This window comes from Lissotriton vulgaris, chromosome 2_1 (assembly GCF_964263255.1).
Source record: "Lissotriton vulgaris chromosome 2_1, aLisVul1.2, whole genome shotgun sequence".
NCBI lineage: Eukaryota > Metazoa > Chordata > Amphibia > Caudata > Salamandridae > Lissotriton > Lissotriton vulgaris.
In genome coordinates this window covers 2,024,520,794-2,024,540,169 of record NC_141687.1, presented here as the reverse complement: position 1 = coordinate 2,024,540,169, position 19,376 = coordinate 2,024,520,794, and the positions used below count along the sequence as shown (strand labels likewise).

Below are 19,376 nucleotides of genomic sequence, written 5' to 3'. Positions count from 1 at the left end.
GCTCCTCATAAAGGAGCACGGAGGGTTACTGTGCCTGTTGCAAATAATGTGTACCATGCAGATCACAAAACTGAGTGTGAGTGAGCTATGAGTAGCACTATAAAAAAATTAAATGCATGTCAGAAAGAGGTTATGGGGGGGATTAGGTGAACTGTTGGAGAGTGGTAGTGAAGGAATTCATGGAGAAGGAGCGTATGGGGAGGAGAGTGCCAAAATGATTGCGGTAATGGCTGCCACCAGTCCTCGAGCCGGCCCTGGCTAAGAGTCTAAGCCCCCCCACACGAAGTTCGGGTCTGCACTCCACTGATTCTTTTCCAGAATAAATAACCCCATGGCTTTAGTCAGATAGGTTGTTATTGTTGTGCCAGCATGTTTGCCTTTCTTTGTAGTATTGGTAGAAGAAATTAACTTCAGTTTACCCATTTCTCAGAGATAAGATGGAGCTGGGAGAATCAGCCTCAAAAGATGCGAAAGAAGCGGTTAGAGGGAAGGCCCAGCCTCCTCGGGACTCAGACGGGCAACTCATGGCCTGGTATTTGCCTTGAATCATCCTGCGCCGTGGGGAAGTGAAGGTGCTTACCAGTGCATTGGCAATGAGAACCCCTCCTGCTCCGTATTGTGGACAATAAAGTCCCGAACACACAGGCTGACATCCCGTGGGGGAAATGAAGGCGCTTAAAAGCACAATGACAATGAGGGCCCCCTCTTCCTCCTGCTTGGTATTATTGTGGGCAGTGAAGTCCACCCACAGGCTGGCCTCTCGTTGCATGTCGTGGTATACAGGTCAAAGGAAAATTAATGTTAAAACAATAGAAATATCAAATTATTTTTTCACTAAGCCAACAGATATGCACTTATCTTACTAGGTGGGCTCCAGTAACTTTGAAGATTCAGACAGACTTTCAGCCAGATACAAGGCAACCATTCACTGAAACCATGATACCATGGAAAATATTATGGCTGTATTGATGTTCGCTCACAGGGTAGTATGTCTTGGAAGGGAAGCAGTATAATGCATGTTTGATAGTTAAAGGCGGCATCCTTATTCTTTTTAACTTCAATGGATCTTCCTCAAGGTTTTATTAAATGCATTCACCCCTTTAATTAATGTTTATGGGGTTGTACTGTTGTAATAAAGATAAGATCACATGAACCAGTTGAAGGTAAGTTTATTCGTTGTTCACATCTCCAAGTCACCTCACATAATGCCAACATTCTGACTCCTACATTCCAAGGTAGACGCCCAGACATTCCATTAGCACAGGGTGGCGAAGGAGAGGATGAGGGAAAAGTTAACAGGGCAGTGGAGGGTAAAGATAAGGAAATGCTACAAATGCCGGCTAGAATGTAAATGTAACTGTTAAATGGCAGGTAATTATAACACATGTCCCCCTTTAAGCAAGAACAAGTTAAACATGAAGATACTATCTAAAATATTCACACCTTCGGTTAATGATGATAGAAAAAGGGTGACCTTACCCCAAAGCTGACAGGGTATTAATACAGATTAGAACATACAGTAACTCATCCAGTAGCGTAATATTTGAAGCATGCATGCATCCTCCTGAATCTTATGGATCTGGTATTAGTCTCACTGGTAACGGTGATTCTCGATCCTGTTGGTTCCCTTTGTCCAGGATGGATTGTTACGGGGCACTTGGATCGTCTATCCATGCTCCAAATTTTTCCATCATCTGACACCACAACATTCTTCCTCACCGGAGTAATTATTTTGGGTTCTGAGTAACATCTCTCCTTAATCCTACAAGATATAGGGAGTTGAACTGTCACCCTATTTATCCAGTATTTGGGTGTCTTTCATAGATTCACATGCCTGAATCATTCCCCGTCGCCGAGACGGGAGCCTCCGGTACATAAAAAAGTAATGTCCTAAGGACATACATAGAGAATATAGGCCGAAGGGCCTCCCCTTTGGGGCCTTTCCACGTCCTTATGTAAAAAGGACCGAACTCTCATCGTTAGCCAATCAGCTCCGACCTCCCTCTAGAACCTTCCCGGGAGGAGCCTCAGTCCCTCAGATTTTCTACCGCACGTTGTGCTAGGGAGTCTCCAACCTGAGCTCTTCAGGTTTTTTCTTGCTTAGAAGTCTCAAACTTCGCTGGAAGTACACTTTGTACAAACAGAATACTTATCCTATCTTCGACTACAGTCTCCCATGTCGGAATCCAATAAGAAGGCTTCATCCATGGCAGACTCGCAAAAGAAAGCCCTTCTCAGGGCCTGCTCCTCCTGCGGCAAGCAGCGGATTCAAGCGGAGGATAAGCACGATCTGTGCTTATATTGCCTGTACCCTGACCACGTCCCTGACAAGTGTAGGGTGTGTAGAGCCTTCCCAAAGAAGACTGTTAAGGAAAGAGAGGCTCGCCTTCTCGAATGGCTCGACAGGCTTAAGGTACGAGACACTCTGGAATCTTCCGAGGGTAGTGTCTCCGTGACCTCCAAAGTCTCCAAGAAGAGACCCAGGGTGCAGTCCCCTGGAGAGACAGACACTCCTCCTAAGAAGGCGCACAGGAAACCTTCGGAGGCACGTTCCACCACCTCCTCCGTGTCTGTTAAAGACGGCCAGAGGTTCAAGAAACCCGCTCCATCTACTAAGCGGACCACCTCGGTCTCGACCACTGTGTCGACCACTACGGCCTCATCGCCCTCCGCGACGGCCACAACGACCACCACTGCGTCCTCAGGCGCACCGGTCTCCTCTACCATTCCTCCGAAGCCTTCGGCTAAGACTAATACAGGACCATCGACGGTGTCCCCACTATCTGCGTCATCGTCACCTAAGAGGTCCAAATCTAAAGGTCCGCCTTCGCCGAAGAAATCTCATACCGAAGGATCGTCACCTAAACGGTCGAGGTCAAGTTCAAAGGGTCCGCCTTCACCCAAAAAATCTCAAGTCGAAGGCTCTACCACCAGTAAGTCGGCGATTCACTTATCCCCGCAGAATTTGGTGCCATCGACACTAACGGAGGCGCTCAAGTCACCAACACACACGGCGGGCGCGCCATCTTCACGCACGTCGTCGGAAGAGACCCCGGCGCCATCTTGGAAAGAATCTAGATTGGTCGAAGTCTCCATTCACTCGATTCCAACATCCTCGGTTCCCCCAACGGTAGGGTTGGCACCCGAGCAGGAGCAGGTGAGACTGCAGAGTGAGGAGTCCGACGAGGAAAACCAGGACGTTCACGGGGACCAGGACGAAGTTATGTATCAGGAACGCTCCATGAACGTCAACACGGAGAACACCCCGATGATCTGTTTGCCCCTGTCTCTGGTCAACGATTTGCGCTCCCTGGTGCAGGACTATAAACAACGGTTCCCGGATGCCGACAGCGGAACCCAGGTGCCGGTCACCCAGGCGCAACCGTCGGCCTCGCGCCCTTCCGCTCTCCAGGCCCGTCCTCGGAACCAACCCCAGCCTCGCACTCGGCCCCAGCCTCAAGAACAGGACTCCTCGGAAGACGAGGAGGAGGAGACGGACTTGGAGGAAGGCGAAGTGCAAGACGTTGACTCGGAACACAGAGACGACGATGCCGATGCTGCGTCATCACACCATTCGTCTACCCCGGCATCCCCGCGACCGCGCCAATCTGAGGCGGCGGACGTTGGGGGTTTCCACAAACTGGTGGACAGGGCAGCAAAGAGGTTTCACATGGCGGTGGAATCCACGGAAACGGAATGCTTCCTCCATGATTTCAAGGAGCACAGCCAGAAATTGGCCAAGTCTATTCCACTTATAGACTTCCTGTGGGAACAGGGCAAGAAGCTGATGCTTACACCTGCCTCGGTGCCTGCGGTGGTCCCGCGCCTAGACAAAAAATATAAGGCCCCGATCACCGCGCCAGCCTGCCTGACCGGCCACCCCAAACCGGACTCGGTGGTGACTCAGGCGGCCCAAAAGCAATCCCGCAACCCATCCTCGCCGCTGTCTGCACCCCCAGACAAGGAAGGAAGGAAATTGGACACCATAGGCAAACGGTTCTCTACCACGTCCGCCATGACCATCAAGGTGGCAAATTCCATCGCCCTGTTAGGGCGCTACAACCGCCAGCTATGGGAAGACATAGCACCCTATCTGCAAGGTCTGCCATCCACGGTCCAGGACGAAGTGAAAGCTCTCCTAGCGGAAGGACAAAACTCCGCGGCAGAAATCATCGACTGCGCCATCGACGCAGCCATGACGGGATTCCGCCAGTTGGCCGGGGCTGCCGTGCTCCGCCGCCAAGGCTGGCTCAAAGCAACGTCCTTTCGACAAGAGGTCCAATCTAAGGTGCTGGACATGCCATTCGATGGTCAGTTTCTCTTTGGGGAGAAGATAGACGAAGCACTCCAGGCCATCAAGAAAGATACCGATACGGCGAGGGCTCTGGGCTCCCTCCAGTCCCGGAACCAGTCCTTTCGGGGGGGCCACTCCAGAGGTCAGTACTCCTACAGAGGTTCCTACCAAAATCGGTCGTCTTACTCCTACGGCAACAGGAACCAGCCCCAGCACAAACAACAGACCCGACAGTCATCCTATGGGAGGTCATCCTTCAGAGGCAAATCCGCCAAGAAGGGCACTGGCGGCCGCCAGTGACCATTTACTCCAGCCAGTCCCACCACCGTCTCAATCCTTTCGAATTGGGGGAAAACTGACCCACTTCCTCAAAAATTGGCGAAAAATCACTACAGATCGGTGGGTACTACAAATAATTCAATTTGGACATTCCCTCGAAATAATCAACACCCCTCCCAACACTCCTCCGCTGAAGCGTGCTCACAAACACCTGCACCTCCTTCTCAAGGAAGTATCCGCCATGTTGGTCAAAGGAGCCATCGAAAGAGTCCCAGAGTCCCAGAAGGGGAAGGGTTTTTATTCCCACTTCTTCCTAGTCCAACAGAAAGGGGACAAATGGAGGCCGATCTTAGACCTCCGGGCGCTCAACGCCTTCCTGCGGAGTCAATCCTTCCGGATGGTCACAATCCAGGAGATCCTGGGGGCGCTGGAAAGAGGAGACTCGATGGTCTCCCTGGACTTACAGGACGCCTACTACCATATCCCCATCCTCAGACGACACAGGAGGTACCTACGGTTCGAAATAGCAGGCAGACATTACCAGTTCAAGGTCTTGCCATTCGGCCTCAAATCTGCGCCACGTATCTTCACAAAGTGCTTGGCGCCGGTGGCAGCCTTCCTGCGACAAAGGGGTCACCAGGTATTCCCCTACCTGGACAACTGGCTGGTGAAGGCGCCTTCCCCGGAGGGCGCGACTGCTTCCTCCAACGCCTGCAGCGCTCTTTTTCAACAGCTGGGTCTGACGATCAACCTCAAAAAATCCTGCACTACTCCATCAACGAGGATCACCTTCCTAGGGGCTACCCTGGACACGAAGCGTGCAAAGGCTTTCCCCTCGGAGGACAGGACCAACAAAATACTGTCTCTGGCCACGGCTGTGGCCAAGAAGTCTCGCATCAAAGTCCGGACATTCACCTCCTTGCTAGGGATGATGTCCTCCTGCATTCTCCTCATACCACACTGCAGGCTCCGCATGCGTCCCCTGCAGGAGGCGCTGGCGAGACAATGGAAACAGAGTTCCGGCTCCTTCGAGGACATTATCACAATCACACCGGCCATCACAAAGGCCCTTCTGTGGTGGAGAAACCGGACACACCTGACGGCCGGCTTGCAGTTCCTCCTACCGCCGGCACCTCTGGTCATCACGACAGATGCCTCACTGGAAGGCTGGGGCGCGGTTCTGTTGGACCTTCGAGTCAGCGGCAAAGGGGACGCCCAAGAGAAACAACTACACATCAACTTCTTGGAACTGAGGGCAGTGTATCTGGCTCTGCAGGCATTCCTGCCACGTATCGGAACTTCCCCGGTGCTCGTCAAAACGGACAACACCACGACGATGCACTACCTGAACAAACAAGGGGGAACGCGATCTCTCTCTCTCTCAAGAGAATCGCAAAAAATCTGGAACTGGTTGGTGGCACACGGGCTCTCCCTCAAAGCGGAGTACGTTCCCGGGAAGGACAACACTATCGCGGACGCCCTCAGCAGACAGACCTCTCTCTCCCACGAATGGGAGCTGAACGGCGACACGGTGGCCCACGTCTTCTCGCAATGGGGGACCCCGAGGATCGATCTCTTCGCGACGGCAGGGAACGCCAAATGCCCAAGCTACGCAAGCTGGCATCCCCAACGGGGGTCGCTGGGAAATGCTTTTTCCATCGGCTGGTTCAGCGTGTTTGCGTACGCTTTTCCTCCGTTCCCGATGATACCGAGGCTCCTCCGGAAGATGAAGACGGAGCCGTGCACCCTGATCCTGATTGCTCCGTACTGGCCGAGACAACACTGGTTCTCGGACCTGCTTCGCCTTTCCATCAAGCCCCCGATTCACCTGCGACAACACCCGAACCTCTTAACGATGTCCGGAGGCCAGGTACACCACCCGAACCTCCGTTCGCTCAAATTATCGGCCTGGCTCCTGAGCACCGAGAGTTCGGAGACCTAGAGATCCCGCAGGACTGCAGGGCCGTACTAGCCAAAGCGAGGGCGGGCAGCACGAACAAGACCTACTCGCTGAAGTGGAAGAGGTTCTGCTTGTGGTGTTCGGAACAAGGCTTACACCCTCTCCGGGTCACCCCAGTACAGCTGCTACCATACCTCCTCCACCTGGCTCAATCGGGACTGGCTCACGCCTCCATTAAGGTTCATCTGGCTGCAATTTCTAGATTCACCAGGACCTCATCAGGACCTTCCCTATGGTCCAGTAGACTGATAAAGCAATTTCTGAAAGGGCTCTACAGATCCTTTCCGAGGCCTCGGAAAGTCCCTCCGACCTGGCAATTGAACTTGCTGCTCAACCAACTAATGAAACACCCTTTCGAGCCCATACACCGGGCCACTCTCAAACATCTCTCATGGAAGACGGCACTCCTGCTCGCCCTGACGTCGGCCAGACGAGTCAGCGAACTTCAGGGGCTGTCTATTCAGGAACCGTATCTCCAATTCAGGCACGACCGAGTGGTACTCAGGCCCAACCCTAAATTCATTCCTAAAGTGCCGTCAGACTTTCATCTGAACGAACCAATTGTCCTCAAGTCATTTTTTGCGAACCCTTCCACAGCGGCAGAAAGGGCGCTGCATTCCTTGGACCTTAAACGGTGTCTCAAATTCTACTTGGACAGGACCAAAGAGGTCAGGAAGTCTTCTCAACTCTTTGTAGCCTACAGCAACCCGCGCATGGGTTTGCCCCTGACAAAACAGAGCATCTCCCGCTGGATTTCTTCAGCGATTGCTTTCTGCCATGATCAGGCCGGACGGCCTTTGACGGACCGAGTGGCTGCCCACTCTACCAGAGCGATGTCAACGTCAGCGGCGCTCTTCGCTGGAGTGACGATCCTGGACATCTGCCGAGCGGCGACCTGGAAGTCCCCGCACACCTTTTCCAGGCACTACTGCCTGGACATCGAACTGCAGAAGGACGCTGCAGTGGGACAAGCGGTGCTGCGCCATCTCTTCCAATAAGGTGAGCCTTACCTCGTCCCGCCATCCAGGTATGCACATTCTTCATGGTTTTTTTTCTGCTATATGCATGACTGTATATTGCCATGTTTCTCTCACGTTGTCTGTAATTTCTGCAGGCCTGCTGGTTGTGAGAATGTGCTTTACCACTATGCATGTATAACTGCTGGCTACTCTGATTCAGGCATGTGAATCTATGGAAGACACCCAAATACTGGATAAGAAATGCGTTACTTACCTGTAACAGCAGTTATCCAGTATTGGTGTCTTTCATAGATTCACATGCAACCCTCCCGCCTCCCCGGTAAGGTCTCACGTACCTCTATGTCTACATTGCGACACCCTATCTGGGTGCGTACGAAAATCTGAGGGACTGAGGCTCCTCCCGGGAAGGTTCTAGAGGGAGGTCGGAGCTGATTGGCTAACGATGAGAGTTCGGTCCTTTTTACATAAGGACGTGGAAAGGCCCCAAAGGGGAGGCCCTTCGGCCTATATTCTCTATGTATGTCCTTAGGACATTACTTTTTTATGTACCGGAGGCTCCCGTCTCGGCGACGGGGAATGATTCAGGCATGTGAATCTATGAAAGACACCAATACTGGATAACTGCTGTTACAGGTAAGTAACGCATTTCTTCCAATATTCCAATCTCTTCTGGCAGTGCTACGTTTCATATTGTAGAGAATGCTGTAGTTTATTTGGTGTAGTTCTACTTGTTTTCCTATACTGTCCCTCTGGATCCAAACTGGTTGCCCTCCTCCCAACCAACTAGGCATTCGTTTGGTACTTGGTATCCTAACTTTGAGTGACATGAAAGGAGAGATTCATGTGACTGCATATGGGAGTAGTCTGGTAAGGCCACAACATGTCTTATATAAGGATTTGCCCACGGGAGTCCTAGACACTGTAGCTAGTTGTAAGTTGTCTTTGATCATTATATTGGTTCTCTCAGCAAGTCCATTAGCTCTTGGGCTGTATAATGCTGTGGTCAAATGTGTGATGGACAAGTTCTTCAGAAAATCTTTCATCTCTTCGGAGACAAATTGCACTCCATTATCCGAAATCGATGTTTTGGGAATGCCTTCTGTACAAAATGTGTCCATAAGGAACTCGATAATCAATCTAGTAGTAATGAATTGGACCACCCTAGTTACAATCCAATGGGAATGGTAGTACGCCAACACGATCATGTATCATCCATGCCAATTTGAGTAATTTAGGGGACCTATTATAATATAAATTGCCAGCTTATCCCATGGTTTGCTTGGTACTGGTAACAGGGACATTGGAGTGTTCCTCACTTTCTTTGTTTTGTAACTCTGGTGGGCACATGATAAGCAGCCCTTGACTGTATTCTCCAATAGGGTGTCAATCCCTGGGAACTAATAATGTGCTCCCGCTTTACTTTTGGTGCAGTTCCTACCTGGATGCCCTTCATGTGCAAGATTAGCTTTTTAGTCCCATAGCTTCTTAGGAGGAATTAATTTGTCTTCTCTTTTGATGAGTTTACCTTCAATGTTGAGTTCCTTTCTAAACCCCCAAAACCCTTGTACATCCTTCAGTAATTTATATTGTTTGTTATACCATCATTGCACAATTTAGTTTTTTACTAACAATAGGTTTTCGTCTTCCTCTGTACTTGCTTTCCATTCATCTTTACTGATGCCTGCTAACACCCCTTCAAAAATAGGATTATTAAGACCATCATTATTTGCTTGACCATAGCTAATAGGCATCCTTGAAAGGCAATCTGTTGCTAGATTCTTAGCTCTAGAAATGTAGTCCATTTTTTTAGTTATAACCTTCCAGCGCTAGGACCCATTTGGAAATGTGTGGTGTAGTGCTTTCAATACCCCTGGTAGAAAAGATGTGGGTCAGCGGTTTGTGGTCGGTGTGCAGGGTAAAAGGTGGATACCAAAGAAAATACCTAAAGTGCAAGATGGCCCTATAGCACCCCAAAGCCTCTCTCTCGATACTAGAATAGTTCTTCTCTGCCCCTTTAAGGTGCACATGAAAGCTACTACTTGTTCTGAATTGTTTACAACTTGTGTTAGGATAGCCCCCAGTTCCTTTGCACTATCATCAGTGGTTACAATGGTTTTACGCTTTTCACGATTGCTTCCTTAATATTGTCAAAAGTGCTCTGTATTTGTTCGTTCCAACTGAAATGTACTCCCTTTTTTAGTATTTCCCGTAAAGTTACTACTTTCTACGTAAAGTTTTCAACAAACTTGGACATGTACTCAAGTAGTACTAAAAGTTACTTCAGTTCTTCCTTGCTGTCAGGTGCTGATGCATCCCTAATTGCCTCAAATCAAATTACATTTTGTTTTTTTCTTTCTGTAGATATTGTGTGACCTAAATAATCAACAGAAACCAAACCAATTTGTCACTTTTCAAGTTTTAGAGTTAGCACTGCCTCCTTCAATGCAGTTAAAACAGACCATAACTTGTTGTTATGGACTTGTTATGAACTTCCCCTGTATCCACGTAGATTAAGACATCTTTTTGAAAAACTAGCATCTTTTTTAGGATCCCCAGTGTCTATTGCATTATACGTTGAAAATCTTCTGCTACGGAGGCTAGGCCAAACAGCATTCTACAATCCCCGAATGGAGTTATAAAAGATGTGAAGACCAACTCCCACATGCATCAATATCGGCATTAGCGAATTCTTATATGCGAAAAATAGCGAATCGCAAATAAGAATTCGCAAAAGCCTATGCATCATTTTTTTCGCAAATTTTATGCGAATCGGTAAAAATCGCAATTTTTACCGATTCGCATGAAATTTGCGATTTTTCAATTGCGAATTCGCAATTCCCATTCATTCCTATGGGCTAAAAGGCCCATAGGAATCAATGGGAATTGCGAATTCGCAATTGAAAAATCGCAATTCATGAATGCATTTCAAGGGTGGAGAGGGGGGTCCAATGACCCCCCCCTGCACCCATGAAATTTACTTTTCAGTACAAGTTACATACACACATGTCCTTAGGACATGTGTGTCTGTAATTGCACAGTTGAAAAAAAGCAATTTAAAGCATATTTGAACAATTTCGCAAATTACCACAAGGTTTAACCTCGTGGTAATTTGCACTTCCAGTTTCGAAAATCGCAATTTTAAAAAAAATGATGCATTGCTTTTAAGGAATCGCAAATTTGCGATTCCTTAAGAGCAATCGCATTTTTGGAATTCGCTAAAAATAGCGAATTGTCCAAAAATGCATGATGCATACTAAAAAGGTATTTAGGAATCGCAAACGGCTGATTTTACCGAATCGCACCGTTTGCGATTCCTAAATAGCTTGATGCATGTGCCCACTAGAGTCTGGGTGAATCTCCACTCGGTGATAAGCTTGTGACACATCAATCACACTGAAACAACTGGCATTATTCATAGTGCTCAAAATGTCATTAATTCTTGGGAGGGAAAAATTATCCACTCAAATGCCAGAGAAAAGATCATGGAGATCCACACATAGTCTTATTTCTTTTCCCCCTGACTACTGGGTAGCCACAATGGGGAAAAGCCATTATGAATTTTCTATCTGTTTAATTGCCCCGATCCTCTAATTTCTGACGCTATACTCTCAATGGTTCTTCTATCAGGTTTGGGAGAGCTCTAACTTTGTGTACAACTGGATATGCCTTGTTTTTTAATTTTATTTTGTGTTTGTACTTTTTTAAGCATCCTAAATTGTCATTGAACACTGGTACCTGTGCTCGACCTTGCACATAGCAGTACTTGTTCTGGGTTGTTAGGATCTAACTTTATCCCTAATTCCCTCGGCTGTCTCCAACCCAGTAAATTGGACCCTTCTATGTTATGTAAAGTTTACCAACCGTTCAACGATCTTCAAAGTCTATTCTCATGGAAAAAATAGCCAGTCTCTTGGAGCAGCACTAAACCCCACCCCGGCGCAGCGTGAGAACTGAGTGAGGCTGCTGCAGGCGGGTGGAGCAAGGAATAAACTAAGGCCCGCAGCGTGCATCAGCTGCTGAGGCCGATCAGAAAACAAAAGGCACCACCTTAGCCCAGAAGGCGTACAAGTGAATGGGCCAAGGTGCACAAGAGCTGCAGGCGGGTGAACGACTGCTGCCGCGAGGAGCGGAGTACAGGGAGTGACAGTGTGCGGCCAGCACTGCTGAAAAATGAAGAAACCCTCAACAACACTGAAAGTGAACGTGGCACAACTGCTTTGCACCCAATGAGAAAAGAAAGACACACTCATCGCGGTGAAGGGGAAGTCCTCATGCGGCGTCAGGCGGTGTGTATGTGTCTCGGGTGGCAGATATAAGAGAAGGTGCCACGCCTAGGAGGTGAGTGCGGTCACCAAAGCGAACCTGTTGCTGGCTGTAGTGTCCCCACTAAAGGGGGAAAAGAGGAACTGGAGGAGAGGCCTGCTAACAGGTGTGAAGCCCCGCTCAGCCCGGGGTGAAGCCGTGAGCAGCATCTGGCCTGCATTGACTGCAGCAAAGGAGCAGAGAGGCCAGCCGTCTAAGGGACAAGCTCCCATCAAAAGAGCCTTGCCACTGTTGCCAGGGGGTGAAGGTTCGTTGCAGTCCGCTTGCAGACAGTGAGACCAAGTAGTGGCTGCAATTAGAAGGATCTCCCCAGAGGCCATCGGACAGCGCTGTAGACGCCGGCACGAAGGCTGCAGCATGAATGAAACTGCCGTGGCCTAGGATTAAAGCAACATTGCCACACTGCACCCGCCAAATAAAATACACTGCAAACACTGACTGCACCCTGTGATGTCCCCAGCAGGAAACCCTACCTCGAACAATAGCCCTGGTTACAAGGACAGCATCTTACCCAAGCCTGATTGCCGGCAGCCACCCAAGGAAAATGTCTATGCACAGTGTCAAGTGCCAATAGCACTCCGCCACAGAATCAAGTCTATGTAACGGTCTAGCACTGCAGGTATGCTGGCCAGAGAAAAGAGGCGGCAGGTGGACAAGCAATATCCCTGGAAAAGAAAACCGCGCCGCATGCCCCTAATATGCTAACGCACACCACTACTAGAGGCAAGTGAGCACGCAAGGCGCCAGCAGGCACTGAATAGTCGCCCCAGCACTGCTGACGGGGCACCAACCCAGGTTTGTCGCATTGAAGGGGTGAGACTGTTAAATCTCACAAGGAGCCTCAGGAAAGACTGATGGAGAGCGCAACCTCAGTGCCTGCCTTATGCCACAGCAAGTGAGAAGGGTGCGCCACATGCCCCTGGCGGTGAACGACCATCACTGCAAGGAGAAAGAGCAGGCACGACCGGTGCCAGAAGAGCCCCATGCATCTAGAACCCTGCCAGCACCGGTGCATGCCCAGGAGGAAAAGAGACCTCCCCAAAAGGAAGAAGCACTGTTGAAACCAGCAGAGAGATCTCATACATCTCTACAGCAGCAACAGAGCCCAGAAGGGGCCAAACGCAGCACAGTGTCCTCCCTCACACTGCCTCAAGCAGGAGTTGTCAGTGACTCAATGCTGACGAGAGGAGAGTCGTACACTATGTGTGGCCAGCCACCCCCACAGCTCTCCACTGCCCATGGAAGACATTCCCTGGAGAGTGAATGCCCGGAGTAGGATCGTCAAGAAGCCACAGCTCACCACTGCCCGTGGAAGCCATTCCCTGGAGAGGGAACGGCCGGAGTAGGAGCGTCAAGAAGCTGCCTAAAGATGGAGCACCCAAGATGGGTGGCTGCTCGCCATGCAGCCGAGAAGAGCGACTAAAGTTTCGCCTGAGTGGTCCGGAGACCATTGAAGTTAAACGGCCCCGTTGGCCTTGTTAGAACATGGTACATGTCACTGCACCCGGAGGAGAAGCAGAAGAGTGGAGATCGTGTCACCCAGAAGAGCGGAGATCGTGTCACCCAGAAGAGCTGGACAAACAGAGGTGTGTCAAAGACAACGAGAGGAGAAGTACGAGGACTCGTAGCACCAGGAACCAAGAACACCTCCAAGACACCAGACAGCCACCAAGGGAGAACCACACGTAAGCCGCAGCCAGCGCAAACTGCGTTGCTCCCAACGCTTCACACTGAGATCGTCCAGACCTGAGTGTCAGCAGTTGGAGTCGAACAGCATCCCTGCCCTTGACCGCAAATGCCAGAGGTACGAGAGAAGATTCAGAACAGTCAAGTGGCTACGACGTTCATCCAGAAACCACCCTCCTTTCCTAGTTAATCCTCGTCCAGGCCCAATGGAAGCTACGTCATCAGTGCCATGTGCGTGACACCGCACTCGGTTAGAAACGTGGAAGTGTAACCTGAGGGTCTGCACCTACGTGCTGCTCGCTAGGGTCTCCGCTCTCCTCAAAGCTCTGGACCCGGGAAACTGCACTACTTGATAGTAGAGCTTCTCTCAACACTCTTAAGAGTGCTGGAGACCTATGCCTTTTATAACCCAGCTAGGTTAGAGAAGTTTAAAACGTACACGTCGCAAGACTGCTAGCCAAAGGGACATGCGCACTTTACACATAAGTGCACAGCTCCCTGCTGCCACTCAGCCACTCGGGCAATAAATAAACTTTATTACCATTTTGTTTTTCTGCTGTTTAGGGGTATTTTTTTAGTGGGCGACACTACACCTCTCTCACGGAAGAGCCGCCCAAGCATTGCACCTTTTTCCCCCCTTGCATTAAAAGGCAAGATTTTTGGCTTTGGCCAATGCTTCTTAGGTAGACACTCTCCATAGAGCCATTAGGCTACTTTATTTGTTAGCTTTCTGAAACACGTTTTCACCCCTACTGTCTACTAAGGTTTGCACATGGCAGCCCATACTACTACTGCTGTAGTGCAAATTATATTAGGTGCATGTCTTTGATAATTACATTAATTACTAACTGACCTACTGCTTTGTGGGATCATCCATCTGCAATATTGAAACCAATGAAAGGTGGCTCTGCCCTTGCAAAATCTGTTTTGTTCCTACATCTAGTGGATACACTGCAACTGCTTCTTTAAACGTCTTCTGAGTGCCTTGTATTTTCTAACACATGGACGCAGCAGCGCAGTAATAGAGACCATCCAGCTTTTTTCTTTGCGTGCATTGTTATTTCAACTCAAACTGAATAACTGCAATAGTTTATATTTTCCTTCCTAAACTCATAAATAAATGTTATCTGTAATGCAACTGATGAGTGTGGGTTGCCGGCACCCAGGCCAAGGCGAGTATTGTGCCCCCTAACCCATGGACCATTAGCATTTCCTGGCGCACACTTTTAAAAGAAGAATAAAATTGTAGTGCGATTTTTTTTTCTTTTTAAATGTTGCACCCCCCCTAACAAAGCCCATGTCTGGTGTGATAATAATCACATGTAATAAAATCTGACATTTAGGTGCCCTGAATGTATTTGAAGTGGAAATTATCATCCACTGTTTTTTTTGAAGGGGTATAACAAGCAGATGTTGGTGCTTTCTGAATGTTTTAGTAAATAATGGTGGTTTCCCTGAATACATTTCCACAATTTTGCCCTGCCAAAATTTACCAAAGGGTGTGATCTTTATCGAACCTTCCAATTACCTGATCCGATAAACATTAAACCACTTCTAACTGTGTTGTAATTTAACTGGCCACTTGTAGTCATATCCAGTGTCTTATGAAACTATTGGCACAAAGGATAACCTATTTTTAGGCACAGCAGTAATGTTCTCCAGTCCGCAAATGTTCTGGGAGCTCACAACATGCATATTTGTATTTGTATGCCTATAAAGTACGAGGTACTAGGGTTTACTGCTGCCTGAAGATGAGGAGAGTAGGACAGCTGTGGAGGTTGTCCACCTGGCTGGATTGCCACTTTCTGCTGAGTAAAGGAGTAAGGCTGTATCAAGTTAGAGCGAGTGGGCTACTGTAGGCAGGATCACTATCCTCTTCCTTCTTATCATCATTGTAGACTGCTGGTGCAAGTGTGATACAGGTAGCATTCCCCCCCCCCCCCTCCCCCTCAGTATGCAGATGCAACAGTGTGAAGTGGCAGAGCTTCATTTGGTCCCGAAGCAGAAGACTATAAGCACCAAGGCCACTCTTAAACTCTCACAAGAATGTTGGTGAGTATCCATTTTCGCTTAAAGGTCCAGGATGGGGCCTCAGTGTTCATAGTGACTAGGAGCTTTGCTTCCACTATATCTTTAATCTTCACCTAAGATTACAGCATTGGAATGTTGGGAGCTCCATTGCAGACGATGGAGAAGCAGTGACCTATCATTGCTGGTATAGGTTTGCTACCTTCGACAGTACAATGTCCATATCCACTGCCTCTGCTTCCCTTTTGCCCCAACCTCTCTAGGATAAGTGGAATTGGGCGAGAGAAAGAGGCTGTGGACGAGGGCACAACAGAGCGCATTCACCCTACCTCCTCCTGTAGCTCAGTGTCAGTAGAGCCTTAGAATTAGGAAGGGGCAAATTCTGCTCTGCTACTAGCTTTCCATGACTTGGTTTATTTTTTTATTTTACGGAATTTTATATAGCGCAAACTTGACCCGAAGGTATCTGGTATCAGAGCGCTTTACGTAGCACCAATTGCCTTACATGAGGACACATTCATTTTTGTTAGGCACGGGCAGATTAAGTGATTTGCCCAGAATCATAAAATGTTCTGCGTCGTTGCCGAGACTCGAACCCAGTTCCCCAGATACGAGGTTGACCGCCCTATCCGCTAGGCCAACTCCTCTTTCCAAGGAGAAACAAGGAAAAGCAATGTGGCTGAGCCCAGGGAGAACCGGGGCAGAGCTGGACTGGGAACCGCAACCGGCCCTGGCAAAGTGCTCGGCCGGCCCCCCCTCCCCACTCGGGGGGGGGGGGGGGGGGGGGGGGGGTTGTTGGTGCCGCCGAGCTCTTTGCCGGGGCTGGTTTTCGGCCGATTGTGGTACAGGGACGATTTTGCAGCTATGCTGCAAAAATGGCCCTGTAACAAAACGGCCTCCAGGGGCCCAAAATTATTATTATTATTATTATTATTATTTAAAACACTTGTATAGCGCGGCTGTCACCTTACAGGCATCCTGGCGCTGAGATATCTCCAGGGGGGGGGGGGGGGGGGGGAGAAGCACGTGGGGAACAGCAATACAGTGGCCAGCAGGTTAATATTTAGGAAACAGCCAAGTCTTGACAATTTTCCTAAAGGGAAGGAGTTCTTTCGTTCGACGGATGTCTAGGGGCATACTATTCCAGAGTTTAGCAGCCGCAACTTTGAAAGATCTGCCTCCTGTCCAAGCTTTTTAAAATCTCGGCACTTTTACAAGGCATGCCGTTGTAGAGCGAAATGCTCTGGTTGGAGAGTACAAATGAAACATGGCTTGCAGAGATTTGGGCCCAAGTCCATGCAAGGCCTTGAAAACAAGACAGAGGGATTTAAAGGCCACTCGTTGTTTCAACGGGAGCCAGTGGAGTTCGGCCATCGCTGCTGTGGCAGAAGATCTCCTCGGCCAACCAAGGGCCAGTTTAGCAGCGGCAGATTGTACTCTTTGAAGTCTGTCCAACAGGAAGGCCGGAGACTCTAGTAGCAGCGCATTACAAAACCGCCCCCACCCGTGCGGTGCACCGGGGGATTGCCCGGTGCCCGCTATGGCCAGTCCGGCCCTGAACCAGGGGCTGACATGAGCCTCCTTTCCCAGCTGTCGCTGTGTATGTTCCATAGTCAATAATAGTAGCTCTGTGTACGACTAGGGGCGACTGTAACTGTGGGGAACAGCCTTTACAATGCAGGTATTACCACGCGCTACCATTACAGCGCTGCTGTTACAACGCAAGTCGTTACAACGACTTGCGCTGGAAGGCGCTGTTGGATAGGGAATAGTTTCATTTTCTATTCCAACACCTTCCCTACTGTAACGTGGGCTGGAGTTGGAATAGAAAATTAAACTATTCCACTATCCAGCGCAAGTCGGTGTAACGACTTGCGTTGTAAAAACAGCGTTGTAATGGTACGCGTGGTAAAAGCCCGCGTTGTAATGCCATACAACCGTAACTGTTGAACATCCACAACAAGAGCTGTGAAACAAAGGCTACAGAGCAGCAGTAGATTTCAACCCCTTTTGTCTCTCGGGAGGCCTTTGTTGTTAATTAGCATACTCCAACCTCATGGGGTGGAATGTTATTGCATCCTTTTAGCCCACTGTAGCTGTTTATACCAGCAGTTAAAGTCCTCCTCCCTTGTTATATATGGGCTCTTACCTTTGGCTTGAGCCTGTAATGTTGGAGCAGGCCTTTAATGGAGATTATAGCTGCTACGGTGGACGTTAAGACTAGATTAGAATGTTGTGTGCTCCATTGAAGACAACGACGTGGCCCAGAGCTAGTAATGTCTGGTATAGGTTTTCTGCTCCAACATTCCAATGTTTGTTCCTGTTTCTCTCATCAGTGTCCATCGCCTGTGGCTTGCCTGTGTCTCTGGCGCAGAGACTTTAACAACTGGCATAGCAATGTGCGGTGGGCTTAGCTATGAGAGTGTCACAACATTCCGGCCCAGCATTGCAATGAACACGTGTGGAAAGTGAGATTATGTGTTTAACAGCCAGAGGAACATGCCCACCCCTAATAAATACACTGTTAGCTCATGAACTTTGAATGTTTGACTGTTGCTTTTATTTTAGATATAGCGGGGCAAGAATATTTCTACAGAATAATATGAATTTTAATCTCGTCAATGAATTTTGAAGCAGAATTAGTAGTTGCACCTCTTTAACGTATAAGAAATGTGGAATCTTTCCTCAGTAAAAAATTCACGTGCGTTACTTATGGGTTTGCCAAACTTGTTTTAAGTAATTCTTCTCGCCTCTGTTATGGTCAGACATAATCAGAGCTAACTTAACAATACATTAATGTAAACTACATGCATGCGTCTATCTCGCTCTTTCAAGATCAGAGTGTGTTCAAGAACTCAGTAGCTTGTTTTAAGATCTCTATTATAAATATTTATATTGAGAGTTCTGTCGTTTTACAAAGCAACTTACACCCTTGTTTCGTTTTTCCTTGTAGAAACAAGGTCCAACAAACCCATTCCTTTTCCACTTGTTACGGGATGTAAAAAAGGTAAACCTATTTTATGAACTAAATAGTATTCTTTACATTAATAATAATTATGTAACCATGAGTGTTGATTTTGTATGGAGTTTATGGATGGGGTGTTAGAGGGGTAATTAATGCGCCCATGTTAATTAGCCCTGCTTATTCTAGGCGTTCCTCTTGAAAAGGTCTTGTTCTTGCTATATAAAACTCTAAAAATAAATGTTTAATTTTGTACTAAAGCACTTATTACATGGATGCCCTTTTTCAGCAAACCTTATACATGGGTGTGTCACACATATCAAATAACTGTATGGGTGGTGCAGAACTCATCATTTCGAAGATTTGCGGCCCCATTTAAAATTTCCTGTGGTGTCAAAATTAACCAATAAAATTCATTTGCAGTGTTCCAGCTGCATACAAGTGAGTCCACAGCTGGCCAGCGCATATTCCATGACAAAATACATGCAAAGCAGCTGGAATAATATCAGGGTTAACCACCATTCCCAGAAGAACGCAGGTTGATGGCCAGCCTTTAAGTTGTCCATAATTTACGTCCCTTTCTCCCACCACTAAGGCTTATCTAGGAAAGGGGCAAGGAGGGTCCCCAGCCCCTCTCGGCTGACAGTCATGTTAGCCCCTTCTATTGGGCTATTCGCCTGGCACGTACTCTGGCTTGGATACAGACTGCTTCACAAATCGACATGATAAATGACATGGGAAGTGACCCATGTAAACTCTATCAGTGCATTGATGAATGTTCCCTCTTTCATTATACTAAATGAACTGCACTAAAAGTGGAGAATACCTTGTGACCAAATACAACTACCTGGGGGTCCGGCTCAC

The 19,376-nt window shown here is 48.4% G+C and overlaps 1 protein-coding gene across 1 annotated transcript in view; it reads left to right on the top strand.

Moving 5' to 3' along the window:
* LOC147733673 (transient receptor potential cation channel subfamily M member 7-like) overlaps positions 1 to 19,376 on the top strand; it is a 1,613,265-nt gene that overhangs the window by 729,963 nt on the left and 863,926 nt on the right. Inside the window, exon 13 of the mRNA XM_086958251.1 lies at positions 18,504 to 18,557. Coding sequence (XP_086814377.1) covers positions 18,504 to 18,557 — 54 coding nt within the window. The remainder of the gene's footprint in view (positions 1 to 18,503; positions 18,558 to 19,376) is intronic.